The 21,248-nt window shown below is 38.1% G+C and overlaps 1 protein-coding gene across 1 annotated transcript; it reads right to left on the minus strand.

Moving 5' to 3' along the window:
• Positions 1-1,848: 1,848 nt before the first annotated feature.
• DCTN6 (dynactin subunit 6) lies at positions 1,849-19,694 on the minus strand. The gene is made up of 7 exons (XM_010987980.3): positions 19,605-19,694; positions 16,337-16,401; positions 7,843-7,948; positions 6,393-6,481; positions 5,136-5,183; positions 3,969-4,111; positions 1,849-2,318 (listed from the first exon to the last, which is right to left on the minus strand). The coding sequence occupies exons 1-7, from the start codon at positions 19,625-19,627 to the stop codon at positions 2,220-2,222; spliced, it is 573 nt and encodes a 190-aa protein (XP_010986282.1). The 5' UTR covers positions 19,628-19,694; the 3' UTR covers positions 1,849-2,219.
• Positions 19,695-21,248: the final 1,554 nt, after the last annotated feature.

Consider the following 21,248-nt stretch of genomic DNA (forward strand, 5'->3'; position numbering starts at 1 on the left):
GGAAAAGATGGCAGGGTGAATACCTTTCCTAGACCTAATTGATTCACCTGGTGAAATCCCATCATCTTGACCCAAGAACTATCGCCAAATTGCTCTGATAAAATGGTTTCTTTTTAATTCCTGCTTAGTTGTTACCTTCTATGTCAGCAGCATGTCAGGGTTTGTCCTACCACTTAGCGTAACTGCCTAGAATATCTGTTTTGAAGTTTGAGTGTGGCCTCAGTGTGACAGAGAATGTTACTAGGAGAGGGCTGGTAGCTTGGCTACAGAGAGTGAAGACTGCAATAAACTGGGCTTTGATTCTTTGTCCTGAAGGGTCAGAAACTATTTTATCGTAATATTCAACTCACAGACTAAACTGACAGAGATGGACACATTCACATGAGACTGATGGATAAATCAGAAAGCCTCTCTAAATTTACCATGTTCAGAATGGCATTCTGGTGCTGTCATCCAGAGTCCCTCCTTTTCCTAAATTATAGCTCAGATGCCACACCAGCAATCAGAGGGTGGCTCTGTTAAGCCTACAACTAGAGCCAAAGTGGCAAGTCTTGAGGTATGTTCTTTCACATACAAGCCACAGCAAGTCTTGATAAACTGACACTACCTGGAGTAGAGAACACTTCTGGTCCTCAAATGGTCCACATCTCTTGGATTCAGTACCTTTCCTCTGTGGGTAACACTGTATTCACACTGTCACATTTTGTTTCTCTAAACTCATACTATATTGACATTTTTTGTTAACGTTTTCTTTCCTCAAATGAGTTAACAGCACTTAAAAGGGACAGTCACCTGGGAACTGTTGAGGCTCTTCTCCCATGTTGATTTAATTAGTTTAACTCTCTGGGGTTATCTCATTACCAAATCCTTGGGAGGTGTCTCACTGTTGTCTTCACAGACTACCTGTATAGTTTGGAGCACAGGGCATTTATTAGCATATCAGAATTTGTCCAGAAATAATATTTCAGACTGGCACAGCATTTCAAGGGCAGTTTTGTAATTTCTGATCTTTTATCTAGAAATTTTCATGATCAACAAAATCCTAAGTTGATCATCTGGGTTAAAAAATGAATAAATAGCAGCTATCAAAAAGTAGGGCATTTATATGATATTTTCCTTTCTCAAACCACTCTATGTAGTCAGTTTTCTAACCTGAGTCATGAATATTCTTACCAAAATCAAGTCATTCACATTTGGAACAAAAGCAAATTTGTACCAGTCAGTTTCAGAAATTCAAAAATAGTTCTTTACTATCCACAATTAAAAATTGTTTCAAAAGAAAATATTTTAGCATTTAATATCTTAGTATTAATTGACATCTACTGATTTGAAAGTTAAAAAGTATGTCGTATTAAATGTATGCACTTGAATCATTAAAAAAAACTTGGAATTACAGTAAAATCCTGAACATTTTGCCCATTATGTAATTAGGTAAATAGAATTATAAGAAAGTCAATAATTAGTGATTAGTACTATACCAAAATAATTTCATATATTTATAAATATATCAAAATTTCTTCTAGTTTCATTGTCCTCAGAGACCTAAGAATAACACTCAATGGTCATTTACTTGTCATCATCATCAGACATCATTCTTTCTGACTTTGTATTCTACTGAATACATCTTTCCCTGATTACTAAGTTTTTTTTTCTTGGAAACAAAATGAAGTCTAAATTAATTCAATAGCTGCTGAAATTTCACCTGAAATTTTAAACAGCTACAAACTCACAAAAGGAAAAGGTAAACACATTAGCTTTAATATATAGCTAATATGCAATAAAAATTAAAAGCTATTTTGGGAAAGTTGATGCAAGTAGAAAAATTGATTAATGTATATTCACTAAAAGTCCCGTCATCAACATTTTTATTTAATTTAGTAAATGCTAGAATATAAATACATAACAATAGGCTCTTTCTTATCATGGGTAGCCTTTCATATAACTAAAATTCATGGCCAACATTTTATATAACAAGACAACACAAAACAAAAAATTTGTAAACTATCAGAAAAGGGAAAAGGGTATCATAAAATAATACATTTTACATAAATTATAGAGCACAGTTACAATGAAAATCCATTACTTTCCCCTCTAACTCAGTTTTACAGAATAAAGTCAACACATATTATTCTGTGGACTGCTAAGAGTGCATAAACATTGTGGCCTTTTCAAAAGACAGTGGTCAAAGACAAATGTTATCTTGATGTCATATATTGTTCTTAGTTCTTAACTGGAGTTGAGCTTCCTTTCATAGTCTTCTTTAAGTGATGATAGTTTGGCAAGATTTTCATCAGGAAATCCAGCTGTAGTGTCTGGGGCTAAAGAGATAAGAGAATTAAGAACTGACCAGCAGAAAGCAAAGAGTACCAGGTAAAAATGACTTTCACCACATCAGGGAATTACAGGTGATTTTCACTGACTTGTTTCTGCTTCTCTGTTTAATTTACAATGATGACACATTAAGTTTAGTAATAAGAAAAAGCCAAAAAATTTTACATAATTTTTGGAAGAGGGTATAGCTCAGTGGTAGAGTGTGTGCTTCGCACGCACAGTCTTAGGTTCAAGCCCCAGTACCTCCATTTAAAAAAATAAATGAATAAATAAACCTTATTACCTCCCCTGGGGGGGAAAATATATATGTTAATCAGTTTTCAACCTTGCTTTTATAGATTTCACTTTGGCCTCTAAGAAGTGAAAAAGTTCCAATTATAGTAGACAACCTAAGTAAAACAGCCCAAGTACACTGCTTTCTACACGACCCACACAGCACCGAGCTGTGATACTCACCTGATCTTCACTCTTCATACATCAGCTTTGCCCAAACCTCCCTCGTTGTAAAACTCACTTGGGGTGCTTGTGAAAATTATGGATTTTCAGGCCCTCGCCCTAGATACTTGGTTCAAAAAATCTGGGGAATCCTTTCTTAATAAGGACCTCTACATGATCCTTATGATCAGTGAAATATGGAAAACAGGGTTGCACACCATTGTGTATTAAACTTTAGATATTCCTGCTCACTTCATTCTAATCTCCCTTAACCCAACTCCAGTTTCATTTATGCCTCTTCAGTCATTTTTGCTGTTAAGCAGAAAGATGGTGAAAAAATACTGGATTTGTTCTTATTTCCTTTTTGGTCATAGAAGTAATGCTTGCTTATAATAGTAACAATAAATGCCAAACATTACAGAATTAGAATAACCCAGAAAGAACTGGAATTTTAATTTCTGATAAAATATGGCTAAGAATCAGAGACAAAGTGCTAAATGTCTTGAAAAATATTTTCTTTAAGGGAGGGGATGGAGGCTGGGTAACTAAGGAAATATACTGAGTGTGCCAGGCAGTGAGGCTCAAAACTTCAGAGTATCTCCTATCCAAAGGAAGCCCCAAATGCTCTATCTTATATCCTACTCTAACATGAATCTCCAAATATGTACTTTCCATTATCCTTGGTTATTAGGAAGGGACAATTTCTCATAAGCCAGGAAAATATCTAAAAAGACTTGCATATTCACAAGCTGTGTTAATTTTCCAGCCAACTAGGTTAGTAAACTAATAGATGGACCCAAGGTGGCTGTCCAGTCTAAATTTGTATATATTTGTATACATTTGGCAGGTTGATTTCTTACCCTCGAAGGCTGATATTTTAGGAGCAAATCAGCATAGTTTGTAAGGCATGGTGATTTATCTCTAGTGAAAATACGTAAGACCAGGAGTAATATCTCTGGGTTTTCTTTTTTTTTTTTTTCTCTGGGTTTTCTTTTCCCATAATATGTCACTGTCGCCTCTGGAGATATTTCTGATATTACAGATTTAACAACACCACTACAAAGAAAATTCTGGTTTTAGGAATGTTTCATAATCATTTGATTTTTAAATAGCAGGCTTGCTGCCCATTAAAACAATTATGTGGTATTTTGGGAAAATCAGCGGCTCTAGAAAGAACTGTTTTTAAAGAGAGGTACCAGTACCTGTGGCCGCTCAGTCTGCACCCGACGAAGGCAGTCTGCGCCATAGATCACTGTGTTCTCAGGGATGACTTCAAATGTATTCAGGTTGCAACAAGCCCCGATGATGCAACCACTCGTCAATATGACGTTTCTGCCCACATACGCTGCAGTAAAGACACAAAGAGAACTACCACGTAAGACACTGAATGATTAGAACACTTATTTCTATGTTGATGCAAGCATAAAAATACAAACTGGCCTGAAGACTCCAGTTAATAAGAATTTGTACAGCAGACAGGCAAGCACCAGACTAGGTGCCATTAAATGGACTCAAAATAGAGCTCTCCTGCTGACTATCTGTATGACCTTGGGCAAGTCACTACAGATTCTCTAAGCAAGTTTATCCATAAAATGGAGACCATCCCACTTTATAGTTTGCTGCAAGGAATAAAGGAGATAGTAAATGTAAAGTGCTAAGCACAGGTTTGACATACAGGAAGTACACAATAAATAGAAAATGACAGTGATCATCATCATCATAACTGGTAATCCAAATTAAAATAAAAACCATTAACTAGATTAAAAAAAAGTCTAATTTTATGATTTAAAAAAAGAAGCATTTTCTTTCATGCCAATCAAGACCAACAAAGAAAAAGCACCATTCTAAAGAAGTCTCATCACTCCAGTTCTTCCTGGGCAAGCTCCTGGAGCTGCCTCCCAGCAGTCGTGGTGACCCCCTGCCTAGCTCCACTTACATTTGTTTCTGATGGGCTAGGGGTAAAGCCCTCTTGAAATTAAAGAAGGCAAACTGCTAGAGAAGTTGATTTTTTTTCTTTAACTATATAATGTCATTAATCAACTAAATTACCATTGACACTAGTTTTCAGTAGAAATCTTTTTCATATCTTTCACCTGAAGTTTATGGTTTAATTCAATCCTGATTTAAATATACACAGCTAAAATTTAAACTTACTAGCTAAAATGTTAACTTAATGTATTAAACATATTAGTGGATTTGGTTTCTTAAAGGCAAAGAATCAGTCTCACAGCTATGTTAGCCCACTTCGAACCACACCTTCCTTCCAAGCACACCACTGTGCCATGGTCTGTACTTAGGCTGTTTTCCAGAATACCACAAAGAGAAAGGAGTTAATTACTTTCCACAATGAAGTTCCAAACATAGCTTACCTTTTGATTCAATAACATTATTATCTCCCATTTTCATGGCTTGGGAATCTGTAAGCCAGAGTTAAGTAAACATTGTAAACATGTTCATCTTTTTTCCCTGCTAATTCACTCTGTCCTTATCCTGCACTGGGGCAGAGACGGAGGCATGGGAGGGGCCACGCAGGCTGGCCTAGCCAGAACTCCTTGTCCAGGGCAGACTGAAAGTAAAGTTTTAACCTTTAAATAGAAATATCTCCAAGTATAAATAAATGACTTCTATTTTTTAAAGAAATGAGCATCTTATATCCCAATTTTATGAGTAACATTTTCACAATTGTTTTAAGAAAATTAAAACACCCAATCACTTAAAGATAACACTGTTAATGGTTTGATATATGTTTATATAAATATATGTAATTCCCTTTATAGAACTGGAAATCAAACTGTATAAAATCAAACCATATAAAATCATACTGTGTAAACTTCTGTAGCTCCCTTTACTCAGTTTACTTACATTTGTAAGCATTATTCCATACCATTTTAAAAACATAATTTTAAATGACTGCTTAGTGGTTCTAATGATCCATTTTATGCTTGCAGCTTATTTAAATATTTTGTTATTATTAAACATTTAGATTTTTCCCTTGAAGTAATTTCTATTATAAAATAATGTTTTGCTGACATCATGAAAAGATTTTACTATTTTTTAGAGTACAAAGTCAGCATAGGGACTGGTGACACTTGGGGGGAAAAAAAGCAAAGAATGAAATATTTTCATACCCATCTACCATTTTCCTGCATCAGACAATATATCATCAACCTAAAACTATACAGGAAATCAAACTGACAGAGCTGTAGTTCTTAAATCAGCACTGAAGCCTGCATTACTGTTTTGTGTCTATTGCCATTCAGTCATTGCTACCTGCCAACAAGCTGTAGCAACAGGAACAAGATGGTACCTAAAGGTGTGTATGGGTGTGTGGGTGTGTGTGTCCATGCATATGCACATCTAAAAACAGCATACTTTCTTGATTCTACTGGGTTATTCAATGAAGCAAAGGGGATAATTTGTTTGCTAAACTGTAAGTCTTTTCAAAGAGCTGGATGGCTTAGTCTTAAAAATGTAATTTATATTTATATATATACATAATATATAACATTATATATAATCATACACCTATATAAGTATTTGATAGATATATTATGACAATTTCTACGGAGATTTGGGTATGAAAGGACAGCTGGGAATGATTTATCTTAAATTACTGCAAAGGATACAACAGCCAACTTCAAAAACATTATTGGTGCCAATGATCATAGGTTTGGGTTCTGGGTCTTCAGCATCAGGAGTGATATTATCAGGGTGACTATAAAAAGAAGAGACAAATTATCAAAAAGTCAATAATGCAACCAGCAGTTCTCTTGTTTTGGAATTTGGGTTCATTCTCTCAATTTTACCTCCAGCCAGCTTAATATATGTAACGATGTAAGTAATTTCTTAATCCAAGTGAATTATTTATCCTCTATGCTGGAGAAGACTTGATTCTGAGTTGAAAAAGAACTACTGAAATGTAAAGAAGTCACAGGTGTGTACAGAAGGTCAGCCTTCCTTTGTTTATTTTTCAAACTCAAAGCCCAGAGGGCCTTTCCCAGGACAAGGCTGAACAGCTGCTGGCTAGGACTTTCAGCTTGTTAAACTGGAATCAAAAATCATGCCTAACTTGAAAATTTTCCATTCTTAATCATTCAAGATTGTGAAATATAGACAGATATTCACATAAAACAATCATTTAATGCTATTAGGTGGTTAGCTGAAATATTTGGAACATAAATGTTTGCGGTCTAATAGGAGAAAGCCATTTAAAAATGGTGCTTTATCACTGACAGTTGAGTTACTGCAGAATATAGCTGTTGTTAACTGACTTACACTAAAGGTGCCAAAATATATTTTAAAAAGAACCTGCTTAATATAGTAAGAAACGCCCAAATCCTAAGTAAGCATTAAGACAAATCAATCTCTTTATCATAGTTAAATATTTTCCCAAGGTCTTTATTACAAATTCCATACATTGTTGCTATAAATTGGGTATAAGCTTGAATTTCCTGCCAAAATTTTATCTAGAAAGCTTTACAAATGCTTATAAAAATTTCATAGGTATTACAGTCTAGTTCACTAAGATCATGTACATGTCCTAATATTTGATAATTTTTTAAATCTTAACCATTTTAAAAATTGCCTCTAGGACCCCCTAATTTTTCAATATAATTCTGGGTGTTACCCCCACAAAACAAATGAAAATATATATCAGAGTTAAGTTCACATGTCTGGGCATGAATAGTATTATTTCAGCCAGAACCATGAAATTCAACCAAAAGACTCTCTTGGAGGTGGTCAGCACAGCACTGGGACGCTGGGGGGTGTACTCAGGAAATGTTTAAGGAACAGAAGAGGATGTCACATGTAATGGGAAGATTATCAGACTGAGGCTCGGAGAGTCTAGTCATCCACCTACAAGCTATCTCATCTTGGCCGAGTCTCTTCGCCCACCTGGTCTTTGGTTTCCTCATTTACTAATTACTTGTGCTGAAAAGGAGCCTTAGTGTTTCTCTAGTTCTCAATTGGTGGGCTTTCAGATGTCAGCTGGAAAATGTCCCTAGAAACAGCTGCAATGAATGGAAATACTCTCTGTGGCACTTCATTCAGAGCAGCTGTAAGAGTCTTACTCACGCGTTTATGATAAGTGCCTGTTCTTCTATGAGGTTACCTTCGCCAATCACTATTGGCCCAGCTTCCGCAATGATTCGTGCTTTAGGGTGGATCACTGTCCTGGGTCCTGTTAAAAGGATGGTAAAAAGAAATTACTTGCGGCGGCTACACTTTCAAGGAGGCTGCTGGGAGGAACGTTTCCTAAGGTTATGTGCCAGGCACATTAGGGACGTTACAAATGTTATCACTGTGGTTAGCGCCAGATCTCAAGCCGAGCCGAGTGGAGACAGCACAGGCTTTGGAGCCAGACAGCCCTGGCTCACCCTCTATTTTGAAGCCTCTGCTATCTCAGCAGTGAAATGGGAGAGGTGATAATGCCAGTCTCGCAGAGCTGTTGTAAGAACTAGGTGAAATAATGTTTGTAGACACAGTATTCTGGCACATAGTTGGCAATAACAATTAATTCCCTTCCTTCCTTTCTTTTCCCTCTTTACTTAAAACGTTGGTGCTTTCTCATGCTGGAGAACCACATAACACTTTCTCATGCTGGTGTACTACAGAAATAGTCCTCATATTAAGGACTGGAAGGGAGTTAGAAAATATAGAGACTAACCTTAACTTTATTACTTTGTCACCAACTCTGTTATTATAAGCTTACCCACTCCAAGAAGGCAGAGTTCTTGGCATCTGGTCTAGGATATGATTTTAACAGTTAAAGGTTGAAAAGGGCTAAAGGAAGGCAAGGAAAGAGCCAAGTGTGGTCACTGGAGTCCTAAGACTCTGATCATTGGAGAGCTGAGCACGACTCCAACCTCAAGTCGCAAGGGCAGGAAGGGGTCTCATCACACAATTTCCCCATCAGGGTGGTGGAGGCACTGCAGCGCCTCAACATGGACACTGGTTCTGGAATGTAACACATCCCCCTCCCTGTTCCCCACTTTTATTTACATAAAGGCCTAGCATTTTGGTGATAATGAAACCACTGGTGACAAAACATAACTTCACTGCAGCCTCTCCCCTCCAACACCCACTCCACCCACCCATACCAAGGTCATTTTTATCTGTAAACAAGCAGACAGGAAGTAACTGACTCTGAAAGTCAGAGAGGGTGGGGAGAAGTGTTGACAGAATGCGGGGAGGGAGTCAGGAAGATGACACTGTCCATGAAATTCAGTATTCAATTGTATTAATAAAGTGTACTAATAAACTGTTAATTTATTCAATAATTATTATCTGCTTGTGATAGGCATGATGCGGGGCTGTATGTTATAGAGAAACAAGGACATGCTAGTTTTGCCCTTCTGAGCTTGTCTATTTTGAAAACTGGGGATATTTAACATGCTCACTCACAGATGTATTAAAATAAATAAGGAGGTGTTCCTGGTGCCCAGAGAACTGGAAAGAATCTCAATGCGGCATATTCTTTTCCCTAAGAATGAAGTGCTGGGGACTGATAGAGGGTGGGGCCCACGACAGGATGCAGCGTCAGAGGACACACAGTCTGGTAAGAAATAACACGAGAGTGGCTTTGTTATTTCCATCACCTCTGGCTCCCCAAATCCTCAGCTGCTAAAGTAAAATTTCCCTGGCAAATTCTCCTGTTCAGGATAAGAGATTTCTGAAGATAGGATCACTCAGATTCCTGGGAAGCTTCTCAAGGTGACCATGACTGTGACTACATGTGCCTTTTTTCTTTGTTGAAAAAGTTACACACACACACACACACATTTATAAAAGGAATACATGTTCATTAGAAAAAACTAAATCAAAGTTAAAAGATCTCTCTTCTTGCTAATCCCATTCCCCAGAGGCAACTATTTTTAAAAATATGGGGAATATTATTCCACACTTAAGTACTACTGAATATTTAGATCTGTAAATATCATTGTATATAAAATATATTTCATTACAGACTTAAAACATTACTTCAACACAAAGGAGGAAAAATACAAATTATAAGTACATACCATTTTTAAAAACCAAGGAATAGTACTTATTATTCTGCAATCTGCTTTTTTCACCTAGTTAAGTCACAGTGATTTTTCCATATAAGTATATCTAGCTAGCTATTCTTTTTAATGGCTGAATAGTATTTTACATCATATTAATATAACATAATTTATTTAACTAATCTCTTAATAATGGGCATTTAGAAGTTACCACTTTTAGGGGGAGCTGCTAAAACAATGCTGAAACAAACACGGGATTCCTTCTGTAATAAGAAATTTCTGACAGGTCTTCCAGCTGTGTGAACCACTTTAAATCTGTAGTTTGCACAGTGCCAGATTTACATTTTACGTCACAATGTTCTGATAAAGAGACACGATCTTTCTATTTTAGGTTCTTTGTAATTAAAGCCCCAGCCAGCACCTCATCCCCTGTCTAGAAAGTCTAGGCCCTGGTCTTCATCACTTAAAAGGCTCTGTGCTTAATCTCTCAAGTGCCTTAGTTTTCTCAACTGTAAAACGATGAGATCCAAGACAGCTTACCTCACTAGGTTGAAGTGTGGATTATATAACATAATGTTAGTGGGGAGATCGGGGGGTCCAGCTCATGGTTCTTCAAAACTTGAGGTCCATCACTGTCTGACACCAAGAGCTAAAAACTCTGTCACAGGGAACAAAGTAACTCGTGGTCTGAGAAACAGAAAAAAAGGGACTGCTTTGCTTCCCTACTCAAGTATCAGGGTAATACCTCCTTTTAACCAGGGAGGAAAATTCTGCACCTTACTGTAGGATAGTTAAGAAGGTTAATAAAGGCATTTTCCACACTAGCATTAAAAACCCGACAGGAGGAAGAGGTCACCGTGGCTGTGACAGAAAGCGGATCCTTTGCCAGCGGCTAGATAAGTAGCCAGAGGCACTGGACACTCTGCTGGTCCTCAGGCTGCAGCTTTTAACAAGCAGACTTGCAAGAAGCTACCTGAGAATGAACTAGTAAGACGAAGGTACTACTGGACCCGTGCTTCTTTAATAGCTCCTCTAAAGTGTAGCTTTGAAAACAGTATTTTCATTTTTCCCTTTCAAAAATAATATAATACATGGTAATTATACAAAGAAAAACCCAAAGAGATGAATACAAGTTTAAAAAAAATTAAATAATACCAGTTCCATGTCTTCTTACACAGTATTTTAAAATGCTGGAGCTATTTTAGCCAGGTGTTTTATTATTTTTTAATGATTATTAATAAATTAGTTAGTAAATAACTAGAAAACTGGTTATAAATCCGACATATAAATCTGGGGTATAAAGCTTATGTGAGACCTGTGTTTAAGACAACATCCCCACCTGGAGGCAGCACTGCCAAACTACAAGCCCTGGAGTTTTGGGGTTGAAATGACTTTAAAGGTGAAACCATCTACTCCAGCTGTGAAGGAACAGCAAGGTCATGGGTGATAATAAACTGAATAGTTCCCCTTAACCTCTTGCAGATTTTTTTGGGAGGGGGCAGAGACTAGAGAGGTTAGTACGTATACATGAACTGTAGTATATGTGACTCCTCAGAGTTGTGAACTTAAAAAGAACCTCCTGACTCAGGGGAGTGATGCCCTGTCTGCACAGAGCTGGAGATCGCATGGGAGCCCGGCAGCCTGAGCACTATTCCAAGACCCGGGCAGCGACCACGTGCTGAAATAAGAGCACAAGATGTTCTACACTCTTCTGCACGCAAGAGGCACTTTTACCTACAGTGGGTCTGAATTCAAACCAAGTTGAAAGGTCTTAAGGTTAAAATGCTTTAAAAATAAAAATCCGTCACCATGGAAAGTTTTTTTCAAAAGGCTGTTGTGAACTTTCTTGGCACTCTTTCTGGCAGGGTGGTTTGTATATTTTCTTACCAAATGTGCTGAAACTCAATTTGGCTTATCTCCTTGTTTGGATAAATGTGTCTAGAGTTGGAGCTGCCTTACTGGCTGATGAATTATTTTTGTAAATGGTTGGCTGGGCTTGACGCAATCTAGCCAGAAAGACATTCCTGGCATCAAATTTCCATTTCCCTCATTTAGTAAAGGGCATTTTTCCTGTCTATCTCTGCCACAGAAAGCAACCTCTGTGGACATTTTCATGTCAATAAATAGTTCCAAAAGCCACAAGGTCTCTTTTGAAAATGAAAACAATTCCTTTGACCTATAAGCTGAAGTGCCTGCCTGTAAGAACTGCTTTATATTTGATGAATTTCTCAAGTTAGAGCCACTGTTTTGCTTTAATGGAAAAGATTTCCTTATAATGTTATATATATTAAACTTATATAATGTTATAAACCAATGTTACCTCAATTTAAAAAATTTCACAATAAAAGGGAAGCCTTTGATCTATATTGAAAACTCTAATGGAAAGAAAGACTAAGTGGGACAAAGTGCTTCCATCACAAAACTTTTCCACTGAAGACATGAGTTCTGCCTTCACATTACGATGTCCCAACCAAGCCCTGCCCTAACCCCAGGAGATTGCCTTCACCCTATAGTAGGGCTGCACGACTGTACTCCGAGGTACCTTTCTGAAATGTTTTTCGGCTGTCAAAACAAGACTTTCAGGAAATAATGCATGACCCATGAATCAAGACAGTTTAATTAAGAACAGTTTGATACTATGAAACCTTATTTACCCAAATTATAATTAACAAGAGAGCTATTATTTTTCCCAAGGTCTGTTTCCGAGCAGCCTCTAATGAAAGGGGTCAGGCTCCAACAAAGCCACAAACCCTAGAGTTTCTGGTTAAGTACAGTGCTTCAAAGCTTCAGACTAGTTTCTCTGATAAACCAAATACCTGATTTTCCAGGAAAACAGAAGATCAGGTTTAAAGTTCTACTAACTGAAATACAGCAAAAGAAAAACTACCTTCTTCCCCCAAATACTTCAGAATGGAATAATTTGGTAAGAGTATAACTGACTAGTGGATGGAAAGTTATGTAAAACATCCTGAAAAATCTGTTAATTTTAAACTACACTTAAGTTTATTGCTCCTTAACCCAGAAAACAGAGCTTATTAAGTGCTCAAATCTCCATATCTGTACCATAAAAGAAGAAGACTTACATCAATTATTCTGGTAAATTAAGCAAAAACACTAACAGCCATAAACCAAAAAACAAAACATGGTAGGGAGGGAGAATGAGTTTTAATCAGATAACTTATCTCCACTCTCTGCTCTGCTTTAACTTTATATCTCCCAGGAGCTTTTTAAATCTGGTATATTATATCAGAAAAATGAAGTAACAGTAGCTAAAAGATTAGAGATTATTTCATACTAAATATAACAATGACAAAAATGACTAAACACTAATTCTGGAAATTTTCTGTATTTATATATAAAATTAAAGATAAACACACACAACAAAAATGAGTTAAGAATTGTGGAACACAAAACACTGGATAACTATATCGATTCTAAATCTTTTCCTTAATTTTAAAAATTGAGATGTTTCTGTAAAGTGAGAAAATTTTCTTTGCTTTAAAAAACTGGGTCCAAAATAAACAACAGATATTAACAGATTCATTCTATGATAAACATCAAATCACTAGTTTTTAAAAAAATTACCACTTTTTAAAATTTTTAATTTTTTAATTGAAGTATAGTCGATTTACAATGTTGTGTTAGTTTCTGGTGTACAGCATAGTGATTCATATATATATATATATATATATTCTTTCCATATTCTTTTTCATTACAGGTTATTACAAGATATTGAATGTAGTTCCCAGTGCTATACAGTAGGACCTTGTTTATCTATTTCATATGTAGTAATGTGTATCTGCTAATCCCAAATTCCTAATTTATCTCTTCCCCTCCCCTTTCCCCTTTGGTAACCATAAGTTTGTTTTCTATGTCTGCAAGTGTCTATTTTGTAAATAAGTTCATTTGTATCATTTTGTTTTTTAGATTCCACATATTAAGTGATGCATCTGTCTTTCTCGGTCTGATTTACTTCACTTAGTATGATCATGTCTAGGTCCATCCATGTTGCTTCAAATGGCATTATCTTTCTTTTTTATGGCTGAGTAGTATCCTGGTGTTTGTGTGTGTGTTTGTTTGTGTGTGTGTGTGTGTGTGTGTGTGTGTGTGTGTGTGTGTGTGTGTGTGTGTGTGTGTGTGTATACACACCATAATTTCTTTATCCATTCATCTGTTGACAGACATTTAGGTGGCTTCCATGTCTTGGCTATTGTAAATAGTGCTGCTATGAACATTGGGGTGCATGTATCTTTTGAAATTAGAGTTTTCTCTGGATATATACCCTGGAGTAGGATTGTTGGATAATATGGTAACTCTATTTTTAGTTTTTTAAGGAATCACCATACTGTTTTCCATAGTGGCTACACCATTATTAGCACTTCTTATGCTTATAATTCATCACTGAAAATCTGTGTTGAACAATCATTATATATTTTAACCATCAGAGGTGTACATGATCAGCTGGTGGTCAAAAACTGTATGTAAAGTATATTTAAATACTGCATTTCCTTACACAATTTCAACGTTTGGGAAAGGCAGGAAGATGAGAGGAATAAAGAAAAGGGAGAAGCACAAAGAAATGAAAAACAGAGGGAGAACAGGAAAGTGAGTGCCACCTTCTGAAACTCCCCCAGCCCCAGTCGTAGGCAGTGGTCTAGCTCTCCTTTTCACAGTATGAAGCCTTTATTAATATTCTAGAAAAGCTTCTGCCAGCACAGAACCTGTTATTTCAAATCTGAAATACACACACACACACACAAACATATATGTACACTTGTGTGCACATTCATACTATAGAGATATCTATACCCTCCATGTACTTACTACACAGCAGATATTGAATACTTACTGTTTAAAATGGGGAAGAAGTAGAAATGAGAGGGAATGTATATAATTATTTTAGTTTTACTTTCCTTCTAATTATAGAATATCTTGTGAGTTAATATTAGATGTTATTCCTCAAACCATAATGAAAACCATAAAAATACCAGAATAAAAATATGCTGAAGAGCATTTTGATAAACATGTTGCTGTCATAATTTCTCCCCATAGAAAGTTTGCATATGGTTTAAGAGTTAACATAGCATTGAAAAGAAACAGGTTCACCTCCTAAACTTTGAAATTCTGTCATTTAAAAACAAACAAATCCAATCTGGCAAATTCCTAATGATGTTCCATAATACTGGCAACAATCTTCAGGGGTTTTATAAGACATGATGCCTAAGTCGGCTGGAGGCTTAGATTTACTAAAATTAGTTTTTTGTTTCTTTTAAAGATACTGTTAGTATAAGAGAACAAGGCATATTTTCTCTCTGAAAGTGTACTTAGTTCACTGAGAGTTCTCCTATGGTAACAAGCAGCAGCTAGTAAGAATGGGTTCACATTCGTAAAGCTACCAGGGCATCATTTCCAGTGAAAACATATGTAAAAGAACTGGTGGCTAAAATGTGCATTTGGGGGATTTAATCATGTTCATACAAGCAAGTTGCCACATGTTAAATGCATTTGGTTTAAATGTTAGACTTCACCTCTAGAAGGCTACCCTGATTTATTTAACAGTGCAATCAGCTAATGTTTATTGAGCACATACTGTGTGTTATGTACTGGGCAATGACTTTCACAAATATCCTCTTATTTAATCATTTAAAAACCTACTGGGGAGGCACTCCTAATCTGCATGTGACAGAAGCTACCAAATGCCACTGAATATCCATTCTTCCCTTTCCCCTTGTAACAGAACCCAATAAGGGGGCAGTAATGTGCCCAGTTCAGACTGTATCTCCTGGCCTTGTCTGCAGCTAGATGTGTCCATGAGACTAAGCCCAAGGCAAAGGTTGTGTGGAACTTTCAGGAAGGTTATTTAAAGGGAGCTGACTCTACTGGGAAGTACACCCCTTATCTCCACCTCCTCCCCTTTTTTTATCCAAGATCACTCTTGGTGCTCCAGCCATCACATCCTGAAAGGTTGGAGCTCCCCGATAATCAACTGACCAGCCCTGACTTGCCTACCCAGAGACTTTGTATATAAGAGAGTAAACCTGTGCATGTTTAAGCCTCCACCACAAGCAACTGAACCCACTCTGGTACACATAATTACACAGATGGGGAAAATGAAGACTAGAGAGATGAAGTGATACGCCCAAGGTAACCCAGCAGGTAAACAGTGAGGATGCTAACCCAGGTCTGTCAGACTCCACCCATGGTTCGCACTCTTAATAGAACGTTCATAAGCTCTGTGAAGGCAGTGCCTTTGCTGCGTTCACTGTTGTGTCCCTAGTGCTAGCACAGTGCCTGGCACACAGCAGGTACACAACAGCTATCTTCTGAAATGTGAATGACTTTATTATATGGCCCTGTTAGTTTATCAGATAGGAGTTTATATACAGACTCCATCACACTAAATTCTTTTAGAAATATTAAACAATTAGAGAAATACATTGTTCTGTGAATAAAACTAGGACATCAAACTAGGACAAACAAAAAATAATACCTACTGAAACTGTAAAGCACTGAAAATTAAATCACACCAATTCTTGAGAAACAACACTAATAAGCGATTTTCTTACCTATAGTTACATCACCCCTGATTTCACTTTCTACACACACCACTGCTCCAGGTGCTATCTTCACACTGTGGGAAGAAAAGGTAACATTCATCATGGGTGAGGCTGAATAATATTGTTGTAGAAGCTATCCTGACACTGCAGTAAGAAAAAGGTTAAAACAAACTGATGGAAAAATGAAAAGTAAACTGTATGAGGGCAAAAGGTTTAATACACTATAGCATCTCATGTGGCACACCATACACTGTGGGGAAATCCCATGTGATGCTTTCTTAAAATGCTTGAGAAGAAAAGAGGCTTTGGACTCTTAACACCAATATTGTTTCTAAATAGCAAAAAGCTGAAAACAACCTAGATATGCATTAGTAGATAACTGGTTAATAAATTATGGTATACTATGAACTAATACACAGCATAAAAAAGAATGAATAATTCTTTATGTTAATATTTGGAATAATCTCCAAACTACATTAAGTCAAAAAAATCAAGGCCAGAAGATGGACAGTATATAATGATACTATTTTGGTAGAAAGGAGGAAAAATAATGTACATTCAAAATATTTAACCACCAGCAAGGTAATATTAATATAGAAATCAATGTAGAAATTTTAAGTTTACAAATATTCCTATTTGTAAGGACTCAGTGAATGCAAAAGACCCATGCCAAGTAATACTATCATAAAATTTTGAACACTATAGAAAACATCCTTAAAAGTTTTCCAGAGGAGGGGGAAAAGCCAGACACAGATGGGAAAAGATAATTACACTGGCATCCGATTCCTCAACAGCAATACTGAATATGAGAAGACCAGCAGATGATCTATAGAAAACTGAAAGAGAAGTATGTTTAACCTAGAGCAGTTTATCCAGCCAAACTAGCAATCAAGTATGAAAGGAAAATAAAGATATTTTTAGACCTGCAAGGACTGAAAAAAAACCCAAAAAACTTCTTATGCACTCTTTATTAGGAAGTTAAGGATGTACTGAGCGAAATAAAAGTAAGCCAACAGAGGCTCTGGCGTGCGAGAAGGACAGAGGGAAACATCAGGACAGCAGCTGTGCATCAGTCTTAGCAAAGATGATAGAAGACTTCAAGGGGAAGATCTTCAAGGAAAAAAAAAAAAAAAAAAAACCAGAAAGATTATGTGATGAGCATTTGGGAAAAATATTACTAGGCATTTGACATATCTTTTGGAAGATCTGGAAAAACATCAGTTCATAAAAAAGAAAATGAAAAATGTATGGTTAATTTTGGATGAACTCAGTTTGAGGTTCCCACGGAGAAAGACCCAGTGTGCGGAAAATACAGATCAGGAGCCATGAGAGAGCTCTAGACCGGAAATATAGCTCTGAGAGTCAGCAGGGTACACAAACTCTTTAACAAATCTCTCCATTATGCATATTCCAGAATCCTCCCAAATATTCCCTAATACAAATGTAAAGTAATACCAAAAAAATTTTTTTTAAATCACAACTTCCTTGCTGATATGGAAAACTAAAGAGAAAATATGTATGAATTTTCCTCTATAAATTTCCTCTATAAATTGTAAAGCTCTAAATAAAAATATCTATCAAACAAAAAACTAATAATCCCTGGGTATGTCTTCAAGAAATGTTGGCAAGATTAGACACAGCTACGTCTGTTTCCATCATTTTGATGGGCATTGACTTTCTACAAGGCATAAGTTAATGAAATTTAAAAATGATCCACCCGTATTACTACGTGTCACTTGACTGCTGAAATCAAAGAAAATATATAAGCTTTCTACTGAGTAGGAGAAGAAAAAAAACTTTAGTGACACGGAGAGAAAGCAGAAAATGGTCCAAACCTCTCATTTTGTAGACGAGGAAAATGAAGCCCAGAGACTTAAAATTTCTTGAAGCAAAGTTCATTCCCAGGGCATCATTACCTAACACCGATCATCTCTTTTCTGTTAGCTGCAAATTTCCTGGAAACATCCTGTCATTTTGGTTATTTTTCCTGTGACAGCTGAATGATGCTATCCTTGAATGTATCACCACCTGTAAATGCTTTTTCTTTGATACTTTCCATGTAAAGTAGGTTTGTGCATTTAAATAGACAATTTTATTAAGCCCTGGCCAGATAAGTCAACCTCTATGAAATAACTCATTTTAGACATGATTTCCCATTCGAATTTTCCATTCCCTCGGCCTCCTTCTCACTATGACTTTTTTTTTAATGAAAAAAGCATTATCTAACTTTTAACTTATCCTGGGCAAGCGAGAATAGGGGAGACTCACAAGTGCCCTGTCTTCAGTTTTATGCCCAAGGAAGAGGCCCCAGGTAGTGTGTGTTACAGTCAGCAAACTTCTCTGTGAAGCAGGAATAATTAAATTCACACTAGCCCAACAGTGGTCCAAACACTCCTCATAGACTCCACTGCACCAGAGAGCAGGCAGATGGCAGGCTTTGCCGAAGACCAAGCATATTAAAATAACAATCAACTATACCTTCATCTCCACTGCACACTACTGTATACTGTGCATAATATTCACAACAGATCTGTTCCTCTTTAGCTCGTGAAAAAGATTACAGTTACCTGCCTAAATAGAAGAAAAACCTAAATGTTAATTTACGGCACCCAAAACAAGGTTTGTGTGTTTTCTTTTTCAAAAAGAGTCAGCAGAGGGTGCTCAACACTGCTGCTTTGGGAAACAGTTTCACGTAAGCGTGACTCCCATCCAAGCCGTTCCTTTCCAACAGTGCCCAGCAAGAAAGAGTGCTGGAGAAGCAGCCCCAGGGCCTGTCCCCGCGCGTTTACAAAGAAACTAGTTCTGGTCAGGCGCAGCCCCCTTCCTGACAAGTGACCGTGGGTCCGTCCACACAAACACAGGGCACACGACAGGCAGGAAGGGACTGGGGAGTGGCCAGCACTGACGCGGGTGTCTGGGGACACAGGGCAGCTCCAAGCGCCGTGACCGCAGCAGAATGGAAGGGAGAAGTCTCTCCGTGTCCCGGGCGGGGGGCGAGGCCCTTCTCCCCTCACAGCCCCGCTGGAAACCCCTTCCGTGCAGGGGGGTTGCGGAGCAGGGGGGCGAGGCGGCGGAGGGATGAAGAAAAAGAACCTTCCCGGCCCTCCCTTACCACACCCCGCCACCTCCTCTCTCTATGGAGACCGGGCCTGGGCCTTAGGAACCGTCCAGGCTGGGCGAGTTAAGACACCATCTAAGTCCCCACCACTGGCGACCAGGTACAGGTTCCACCCCTGAGAAAAGGAGAGAACAGGGTTCTTTCAGACAGCAGACGCACCTTTTCTGAGTCTTCTCCGCCATGGCTTGGGCCCTATATCCAATTGGATCGACACAACAGCCTAGGCAGAGCGATGATCTCTACGAGCGATTGCAGAGCCTGGCAGGATTAGGAGGGGGCGGAGCCTGGGGCTGCTCGCGGGTGGGAGGGCGCCGTGGGCGGGGCCGGCTTCGGCTCTAGGTTCGTCTTCGCCTGGGTGGGCGGGCTCTTGGCCACCAGCTGATTTTAGCTCAGTCCGGGCGTCCATGGACTCTGATTTAAAACAGCCGTTTAGTACAATCCAGTGCACATCATTATGACCTCATTATTCCCCACTGTTCATTTTCAGTCTCTTTTCTCGTCCCTACTCCCTCCTTAAGGATGCTAAACCCTGGGCCGTTTTCCCTTTCAGTGTGAGCTCATTATTCTCATAAATTAAGTACCCTCTTCCTGCTGTTTTTCTCAGATTAATATCTCTAATTCTGTCCTCCTTGCCGAGCTTCACACCTGTTTATTCGATTGCCTACTTGACGTGTCCACTTGGATGCCTCAAGGCCTTATCAAACCTAAAATATCCAGAGCGTATCTTTTGATTTACGCCCCTGCCCTTTATTCCAACAAGTTGGTCCTAGGATCTCCGCCTCAATAAAGGAGTCCACCGTTCACCCCGTTGCTTAAGCCAGAATCTCAAGTCATCATTGGCAGTCCTCGCCTCTCCATATAATAATTCACTGGCAAGTTCTGCTGGTCCTACCTCTCATTCTTACACTGTGTATGGTTTACTCTACACCCTCTCTACAGCCGCCACCTTTCCCCTGTATCTGCCCCTTCCACACTTGACCTCTAAAGTCATGCCCCCGTTCCCCTTCTGCCACCATCCAAGCCATTCTCCTGTAACTAAAATCATCCTTTAAAAACCAAATTCAGTTATCTTACTTCCCATTCACTTTAAAACTCAAACTATTCTGTAACCTGTCTCTAGGCTTGATCCAGCCCCTGCCTATTTCTCTCTTCTCTAATTTCATTTTCCTTTTCCTCTTTCTCTAATCACATTTTCGTTCTCCAAGAAGCCAGGCTGAATCTCAGCCCCAAACAGCTTCCTCCTGCTCCCTACCCCAGCTCCCTTCTGACCCTTTAAGTCTCAGATAGATGTCACATACTCAGTGTATCAGTCAGGGTTCAAGCAGAGAAACAGAACCACTAGGAGTTAATATATTAAGGGTTTTTTTTTGCAAGGAATCAGCTTAATGTGGTAGTAGGGGACCGGCTAGGCAAGTGAGAATTTGGGAGGACAGGCTGAAACTCATGCATAGAATGACGCATGGAGTGAAGTCACTGTCTACAGGTGGAATTTCTTCCTCAGGGAAGCTCCAGCTCTGCCCTTAAGGCCTTTTATAACTGATTGAATCAAGTCCATCCAGATTATTTAGGGTAATCTCCCTTAAAATCAGCTGGTAATGGACTTAAATCACATCTACAAAATACTTTCAGTACCTCATCTAGACTGATGTTTGGTTGAATAACTGAGAACTTTAGCCCAGCTAAGTTGGCACAAGAAACTGACCTCATTCTCAGAGAAACCCTCTCTCACCACCAAGTCAGAAACAGGTCACTTTTGCTATAGTATTGGTTTTCTCCATGGGATAAGGATAGCACTTATTCCCT

This window comes from Camelus dromedarius, chromosome 22, assembly GCF_036321535.1.
Source record: "Camelus dromedarius isolate mCamDro1 chromosome 22, mCamDro1.pat, whole genome shotgun sequence".
Taxonomy (NCBI): domain Eukaryota; kingdom Metazoa; phylum Chordata; class Mammalia; order Artiodactyla; family Camelidae; genus Camelus; species Camelus dromedarius.

Coding starts and splice junctions, on each gene's coding strand:
- DCTN6 (XM_010987980.3), bottom strand. CDS start 19,627: ATGGCGGAGAAGACTCAGAAAAG. Junction 16,402..19,604: donor GCGGAGAAGACTCAGAAAAG/GTGCGTCTGCTG, acceptor TTCTTCCCACAG/TGTGAAGATAGCACCTGGAG. Junction 2,319..3,968: donor TGCAGACTGAGCGGCCACAG/GTACTGGTACCT, acceptor TTATCTCTTTAG/CCCCAGACACTACAGCTGGA.